This window comes from Lycium barbarum, chromosome 4, assembly GCF_019175385.1.
Source record: "Lycium barbarum isolate Lr01 chromosome 4, ASM1917538v2, whole genome shotgun sequence".
Classification (NCBI taxonomy): domain Eukaryota; kingdom Viridiplantae; phylum Streptophyta; class Magnoliopsida; order Solanales; family Solanaceae; genus Lycium; species Lycium barbarum.
In genome coordinates this window covers 29,364,033-29,373,206 of record NC_083340.1, presented here as the reverse complement: position 1 = coordinate 29,373,206, position 9,174 = coordinate 29,364,033, and the positions used below count along the sequence as shown (strand labels likewise).

Sequence of the window (9,174 nt, the reverse complement as noted above, 5' to 3'; positions counted from 1 at the left end):
TCATCATATGATGATATCATCACATCATCTTATCATATATATATATATATATATATATATATACCGTATCCCGGGCCTCTAGTGAGGGACTCGGTGAACAATGCAGTGAAACTGTGCACGAAAACGTATCCTGGCCCGGGACTCAGTGAAAGATATATTGAGGCATGCATGAGCAGAGTAGTGAGCAACCATATGCATACTAAATCATATCTGAGACTCAATAGAATAATCAAAATGAACCATCATTTGAAAATCTAGACAATAGTCATATCAAGTACCCTTCGAATGTTACTATGGATCATATCAAAATAGGACGCCTGAAATCATAGACACATATCAAGACATAATGAAAAAGGTTCTGGAAATCAAAGACATTAGCCATCCTAGTGCCTCTAAGAATGGAGCTTCTTTGGAATCATATACACGTCATCTGTTCGTTTCATAAGATCATGACAAAAAGAAAGAAGGTTTAGCTTTACATACCTTTGGCTGCCAATATAACCCAAAACGAACTCGTCGTAATGCTGATGCTAATCCTATAACAAGGAAATACATGTAAGACTTTAGATAGCTTTCGTATGTCGTGTATATCAATTGATAATTTGATCCTAAAACGAAACAGGTAGCTTTTCCCTAATTCCATATATCACAATAACAGCCAAAATGACAAAAATAGATCTCCACAACACAACATGTATATATCCATAATGACCTCATAATACTTTATAATGATCGTCAAGCTTGAAGTAGGATCTGTACAACCTACGTCACCTTTTGCATGCTTCTTTCTTAACTTAATAACATTCTCAATAAGATAAGGAAGTTGTTTACGACAAATTCTATCCTTATATCATATGATTATAATGAGAAAATAGCCCACCAACTCAACTCTTTCCAAGTGACGATTTTATTCTCAAGTTCGGGTTTATTTCATCAATTCCCACAATTTAGCCAAAATATTAATCACAATACCAATAACAATATTAACAAATACATATTCAAATAGAATCAATTCCATTCCTAAATCACTTCCAAAACAGCCCAATACAAATTCCTACACCGATGCTTGTATACACTTCCTTATTTCCGTATATACATAGTATAACAACAAACATAACAACAATAACAGCCAATCCCACGATATTCCCGCACACCAAACAATTTATAACAACCACCAAACAGTTCACATGATGACAATAACAATTTATCCGATTTCCCGCAATTAATTCTGTAACTCCCGTCTCTCAATTTAACTATGACCTGGACGAATTTAAATATATCTAGTAGAGGAGAATTCTCACCTTATTTTCCAAAAACTCCTCTCCTTCCTCTTTACTTCACTTTGAAGAAAGTCCGGGTCTAACAATACGATAAAGTGGTACAAAGAGATCAAAGTGGTGAGCAAAACCCGTAACACGATTGAATGGCGTTGCTGAGAATGTACATATATCTTCAACGAATATGTTCCTGAATGTCTAATACCCTTGTGAACGTTTTCCTCCAAGTAAAATTTGACCGAATTGATTTCTTATGTTAACACACAGTTGAACTAAATCAAATGAATTCTTGCAACAATGAATGTTAACATTCAAATGTGGAAAGTGTGCTTTACATACGTGTAAGAACCTCCCTTTAGGTGACCCTTGATTCATCCATTTACTTGGCACGTTAATGTTATTATTTGGACCAATTGATGCCACGTGGCAGCCTACGTGGTGCCACGTGGCAGCCCATTGCCAACATTAGCTCACTAATTTTTTTTATTAACACCACAATTAATTCCATACTCTCCCACTTTATTCCACTATTAATCAATTACCCACATAACTAATTTCTTGATCTCAGTCCACTTAAACATGAACCACTTTTAACACATATCATATATTTATTACCATAATCATGTGGTAGGACTTTAGTCCATAGCCTGTTTACACATACACCAAATATCATTTTCGATCACCGTCGTCACACTTGTTAAGTCCTAAATTATTTCAGGACCTCATCCTTGGATATACCGAGCTCTTAATTTGCATACTTGAATATGACCAAATCCTACGTCCTCCGTAAAATCGCTCATGTTGGACGGTTCAATTTCCTAGTCCAAAAATACGGGTATTATAGCTTGGACGGTATTTCATTCAAATAAATTTCAAACCTCAACGAAGCTTATTTTCTTTGATTGTTTAACTTCTAATATTTACAACACATCTGTACCATCACTCTAACTACCTATAAGCTTGGGGGATAACCTCGATTCCGTTACTAATATCATTTAACTCGTATGCTTTCCAATGCATGAAAACATGGGATCTAACAAACATGCTAACAGATACCAACAGGGCTCTCAAATCACGCATATTCTAATTAATCAACCATAAGACTATTTAAAGAAAGCATCTTAGTAATAAGTTTACTTAACTAGCATGCAGAAGACTTTTAACCATTCTTATAACCTTAATCATAGACCTTATTAGCATATTTTCAGTCTAACCATATCCACAGCATCTCAAAATAAACCTAACATGCTAGATATCAATAACTTAACCATGCAAATCAACCTACAAGATCATTAAGCCATACTAAGCTCTATCAAAGAATAACCAACAGCAAATACACAAAGCATGCTAAATCATATTAAACTAACTACTAACAGTAACCATATGCTAAACTAAACACAAATAAACCAAAATAGCAACAAAACAAACAAACAGAGATTAAATAGAACTAGACAGAAAAAGGGTAGGGCGTTTACCTTTCTTTGGCGCAACCTTAAGTCGAGACTCGAACTTGGACAACTCTTAATCTCCTTTCTCCTCAACTCAGCCACAAAACCCACACAAGAACACAAAAAGTACTTTAAAATTTAACTACTCAAACTATTAAAGTTTTTAAAGCAAAGCGCTAAAAACATAGGTATTTCGAGTTTTTATGAATATATGGTCATATTCGGTGTGTGTTGAATGTGGATTAGGGGTTCCCAAATCTTTGAAACCCTAGATAAATTTCGATGTGGGATTGTTGCAATTTTGAGAATTGCATCTCACAATAATGTAAGCTACGGTCCACAATCGATGTAAATAGGCAAAGGAAGGTCGGATTTCAACATCCTTAGGTAAATCCGCTTGGTTCTTCATGAACCAATCAAACCCTCAATTTCAAACAAGTGCAAACAAAACCAATGAAAGTTTTACAGAGCTTTTGACCATTGATTCACAGAAAAGTAAGAAAAAAGGAAGGTTAATACCTTGTTTGGGTTGAGTATCGGTGGAAATGGTTGAGAAATGAGAGAGCATTTAATTCTCTTTCCATTCTTGACCACACAACAGCTAAAACAACGACGTGGGCCCATCTTTTTACAATTTTTAGCATTGATGACGTCAAAGAGAGGGAAGGGGAGTGCGGAGCTTTTAGGGTTTTTGAGATAGAGAAGAGAGGCAGAAGCCCCTAAGGGGTCATTTGGTGTGAAAATGGGAAGAGGCGGGATATAACACCCCTCTTTAATTACTAACTAAGCCTGGTCTGGCCTTGTATTGGGCTGGACCTTGGCTGAAATTAAAAGAAAAGGAGGAGGTCTCTCATATATGTATATATACACGTGATATACATGTATACACATGTATATCCGTGTATTTATGCGTATATACACAGGAAATCGATAATTATTTTAACAAATGACCATAATTAAGAAAAGATTAATTAATTTAAACCTCAATTATGGTCAACTTAAGACTAATCAACCAATTAAGAATTATGGTTAATTAAGCAGAGAATTTAAATGGCGAATGTAGCCTTAATTGACTTTGACCTATGTAATAGGAAATTTCAATTATGGCCACATTCCGCTCAATTAAACAATTAAATCTAATCATGCATTAATGACCTTAATTAAATTTCAACCATGAATTTGGTTGTTTCAATTATGGCCAAAACAAAAATTAATCAAACAATTAAGGGCCAGGTTTGCAATAATGGCCTCAACCGACTTAAACCATGAGAATTGCCTATTTCAATCAGAGTCAGAGTTAACCATCGATTGATCATTTCAATTGTAGCCACTATTGGTCACACATAATAAATACTATTATGAAATTAATCACAATTAAACACTCAATTAATTATGATAAATTCTAATAAATTGAACATGCAAAATTAAGAATTGAGGGGTAAATTATTAATTCGTTTAATTAGTCAAATTCCTTGAATTAAACAGAGTAAAATGCATGCTAATTGATTTTTGATAATTTAAACAATTAAATAAAAAATTATTTTAAACTATTGCCCTGATTAAGTTTAGCAAATGTATCATAATTGTTGTAAAATATGTAAATTAATTTCCAAATGATTCATAGTATTATAGAAGTTATTTTGCCAAAAAACATATGGCAAAATATTACCTAGATAGTTTTATAAAATCATTTCAACTTGCAGAACAACACATACTTTACTCCGTTTGACATCCAAAGACTATGGGAAATTTAAATAAATTATAGGAGGTAAAAAATTAGGTGTCAACAATTGCCTCATCGGTGTTCGGGTATGGCAGGACCATCTCTGAGCAACGAAATTTAATTAACCCTGATTTTTGACTGACCCATCTCCATATTACCTCTCAATTTTATGTGTTTTATAAATATATAGCCGGACCTTGATTTCTGGGTTTCCTACATATCTCAGGTTACATGAGAAATCAGACCACTTGTAGTTCGACTCGATTGGAGGGAAAGGATATCCCTTATGCGGGAATGCCTTTGTGTGTGTGCCGGTGTGTACCTGATCGATCACAAAAAAATTAAAGAAAAGCAAATAAATCAAATAAGGCAAATAAGCAAGTAAACACATTTAGGTGGCTAAGTATGGAGTGGAGTGATCTTCCAAGTCTTGTCCTGAGAGCTTGACTCTCATGGGCACCCTATCTCGACAGGCTGCGTAAGAAAAAGTTCCACATTTGCTCTGCATATATTTGGATTTGATTTGATCAGCTTGCTCCATCTGGCGGCTGTAAATCTGCTTCCACCTGCTGAGTAACATTGGTTGATTTTAGTGAGGAATATTGCGGCCATCCGACCGAATTTACATCGTTTTAATCTTTGTAGCGAACACTGCAGTCATCTGACCGATTTTACATCTCTTTACCCTTGGAGCGAATACTGCGATCATCTAACTGGTTTTACATTGCTTTGATCCATTGATTATATTTGATAATTTGTATGCATGAATGGCCCTATCGGCATGTTTGTATAAAATGGCCCTCACGGCAACAAAAAGAAATATGCAAATGGCTCTCATGGCAAATAAGAAAATATGAATGGCCCTCACGGCAACAGAAAAGAAATATGAAAATGGCCTTCATGGCAAATAAAAAAATATGAATGGCCCTTACAGCAACAGAAAAGAAATATGCAAATGGCCCTCATGGCAAATAAGAAAATATGAATGGCGCTCACAGTAACATAAAGGAAATATGCAAATGGCCCTCATGGAAAATAAGAAAATATGAATGGCCGTCATGGCAACAAGAAAAATATGTAATGACCCTCATGGCAAATAAGAAATATAATGGCCCTCATGACAACAAGAAAAATATGCAATGGCCCTCATGGAAACAAGAAAAATATGCAATGGCCCTCATGGCAAATAAGAAAATATGATTGGCCCTCATGGCAACAAAACAAATATGTAATGGCCCTTATGGCAGCTAAGAAAACATGATGCAATCACAGATATGGCCCATTCGGCTAAATCGTCTTTCTTTCATCCTTTATGGAAATTGTGACCCTCGTGGTCAAACATGTCGTATTGCTTTGCGATGACCCTCTTGGTCGGATATTTGCCCTTATGGCATTTACGTCCTTCAACAGCCCTCGTGGCCAGATGTTTGCCCTTGTGGCATTCAAATCTTTACAGCCCTCGCGGCTAGATGTTTGCCCTTGTGGCATTCAAATCCTTTATAGCCCTCTTAGCTTACAGTTTTTGAAAACCCAATCTTTGGTAGTGGCCCCAATCTCTTCTAGTGAACCATTTTACCTGCACATGAAACGATTTTACAAATATAGGTCGTTCTCTTGACGACCTGGGGAACCTGCATCAGAAAAAGGGTTAGTTCCCTACTAAAGTTGATTCGTGTTGTTGGGGCTGCTGCATCTTTTTTTTTTCTTGGACTCAAAAACCCCCTCGGGCTCGGTGTTTGAAAGATGAATTTATTTTTCATTATGCAGGAAAATAATTTTTGTAAAAATTAGTACGGAATTATCTACTTATGAATAAATTCGTTGTTTTTAAAGCTGAAAAATTAGTTGTCATGACATGTGCTTTTGACTGAGGAGCAGTCTTTTCATATTGTTTGCTGGTTGAGGCTTTCTCATTTTCATTGTACAGAATTTTGAAATCCTCTCAAAAATTCTATCCCAGTTTAAATTTATCTGGCGAACTCTCGTGCCGAATCTTTTAAGATGTAGAAAATTTTAAGGTTTCCTTGAAATTTATGCCTTAGTTTAGTGTTGAAAAGGTCCTCTCAAAATTTCTGCCCTAGCTTGAGACTCTGGGTAGGCTGACTCTTAAAGCGGGATGGCAGCACGAATTTTTGAGACCCTCTCAAAAATTCTACCCCAGTTAGGTGTGGCAATGTTTGCATTCCTCTCGAAGTCTTATCTCTGAGGCTTCCTAAGGGTTTCTTGGGATTTTCTTTTGGTGCGACTGAGCTCAAAGAGTGCCTACGCATCCTGTCACAGCAGGAATCAGGTGTAACGTAGTTTGGAATAAATAATTTTTGGTTTTACTAATAATGCGATCGGGTCCCAAATGAAGTGCCTACGTATCCCACTATGGGGAAGTCAGGTCGTTGCGTAGTTCATATTACGATAGTTGTTTTTGTTTTTTCTATCTATTACAAAACGATTACAAGCAAAAGAAATAACTAATACAAGAGAATAAAATAATGATTACAAGCAAAAGATACTATTACAATTAAAACTTGTCTTCACGCGTAGTAGCGTTTGATTGCGTTTGAGTTGATTGGTTTGGGCCACTCTTGCCCATCCATTTCACCTAGTACTACTGCTCCTCTGGAGAGTACTTCGCGGACCACGTAGGGGCCTTTCCAGTTGGGGGAAAATTTCCCTTTGTATTTGTCCTGGTGTGGGAAAATTCTTTTGAGCACCATTTGCCCGATTTGAAAAACTCGAGTTCTAACATGTTTGTTGAAGGCTCTCGCCATCTTTTGTCAGTATAGTTGGCCATGGAATACGACGACCATACTCTTCTCATCAATTAAATCCAGTTATTCATATTGAGTTTGGACCCATTCTGTATTGTCCAATTCTACCTCTTGAATGATTCTTAATGACGGTATCTTGACCACGGCCTGTATGACTGCTTCAGTGCCATAAACTAGTAAGTACATAGTTGCCCCTGTTGAAGTCCAGGTCATGGTACGGTATCCCAATAAAGCGTATAACAATTGTTCATGCCACCCTTTGTAGTTATCTGTCATCTTTCTCAATATCCTCTTGACATTCTTGTTGGCTGCTTCTATGGTTCTATTCATCTCCGACCAGTAACCTGTTAAATTTCTATGAGTGATTTTGAATTTCCCAAAGATGTCTTTCATCAAGTGGCTATTCAAATTTGCTCCATTGTCAGTTATGATGAACTCAAGTATGTCGAATCGGCATAGGATATTGTTCCTCACAAAGTTAGCCACCACTTTCTTTGTCATAGATTTATGTGACGTTACTTCTACCCACTTTGTGAAGTAATCAATAAATACTAGAATGAATCGATGTCCATTTTAAGCGGAGGGTTCGATGGGTCCAATGACATTCATTCCCCAAGCCACGAAGGTCTATGGTGAACTCATAGCATTGAGCTCACTCGGCAGAACTTTGATTAAATCGCCATGAATTTGGCACTGATGGCACTTTTGCATAAATTTTTAGCAATAATTTTCCATCGTCATCTGGTAGTATCCGGCTCGGAGGATTTTCTAGGCTAGCATGAATCCATTCATATGGGGTCCACAAGTCCTAGCATGTACTTCTTCCAAGAGTTATGTGGCTTTAATGGCGTCCACGCATCGAAGTAAACTCAAATCCAGCGTCCGTTTGTACAACACTTCTTTGTTTAGAAAGAAACCATTAGCTATCATCCTGAGGGTTTTCTTTTTCCCACTTGTGACACCCTCGGGATATTCCTGTTTCTCCAAATACATCTTGATGTCATTGTACCATGGCTTGCCATCTGGCTCTACTTCCACGTGGGAACAGTAGGCATGTTCTTCTTTCAGACTTATCTCAAACGGGTCAATGTGACTATTTTCGGGGTGCTGGATAATTAATGTTAATGTGGTCAATGCATCAGCAAACTCATTCTGAACTCTTGGGGTGTTTCGGAACTCAACTTTTTTGAGTTTCTTGCACAACCCTTGTGCCAAATTTACATATGGCAGGATTTTGTCATTTTTAGTGGCCCTTTCGCCTTGTACTTGGTGGATCAGTAAGTCAAAATCTCCGATGACCAATAATTCATTTATATCCATGGCCAGTGCCATCCTGAGGCCTAGAATGCAAGCTTCGTATTCAGCCAAGTTGTTGGTACAACAGAATTTGAGCTTTGCGGCCATTGGGTAGTATTACCCATTTTTTGATATTAGAACCGCTCTGATCCCGGAACCCTTAGAATTGACTACTCTGTCGAGGAACAATCTCCAACCTATGTATGGCTCCACCATTTCCTCTTCTATGGCTAGTACTCATTCGTCTGGGAAGGGAGTGCGAAGGGGTTCAAGATCCTCGTCCACTGGACTTTCAGCTAGCAGGTTGGTCAAAGCTTGTCCTTTAAAGGGCCTTTTGTGCTATATACATAATATAAAATTCACTTAATAGCATTTGCCGTTTGGCCAATTTCCCGTTGGGCATGGGCTGGCGAAAGATATACCTCAAAGGATCCATCTTCGATATGAGGTGAGTGGTATATGAAGACAAGTAATGCCTCAGCTTCTGGGCCACCCAAGTCAAGGCGCAACAGGTTTTCTCTACCAGTGTGTATCTCGCCTCGCAAGCGGTGAATTTCTTGCTTCATAGTGTTATCCTAACACGTACTCGAAAGCATTTTCGGCAACAGACATGATTGGACAGGTATCTCTTAATAGTAAAATGCCTCTTGACATTCTTCTGTCCA

At 37.3% G+C, this 9,174-nt stretch overlaps 1 protein-coding gene across 1 annotated transcript; it reads right to left on the bottom strand.

Moving 5' to 3' along the window:
• Positions 1–8,044: 8,044 nt before the first annotated feature.
• Positions 8,045–8,617, bottom strand: LOC132637351 (uncharacterized). The gene has a single exon (XM_060354453.1). The coding sequence runs from the start codon at positions 8,615–8,617 to the stop codon at positions 8,045–8,047; it is 573 nt and encodes a 190-aa protein (XP_060210436.1).
• Between the last annotated feature and the right edge of the window lie 557 nt (positions 8,618–9,174).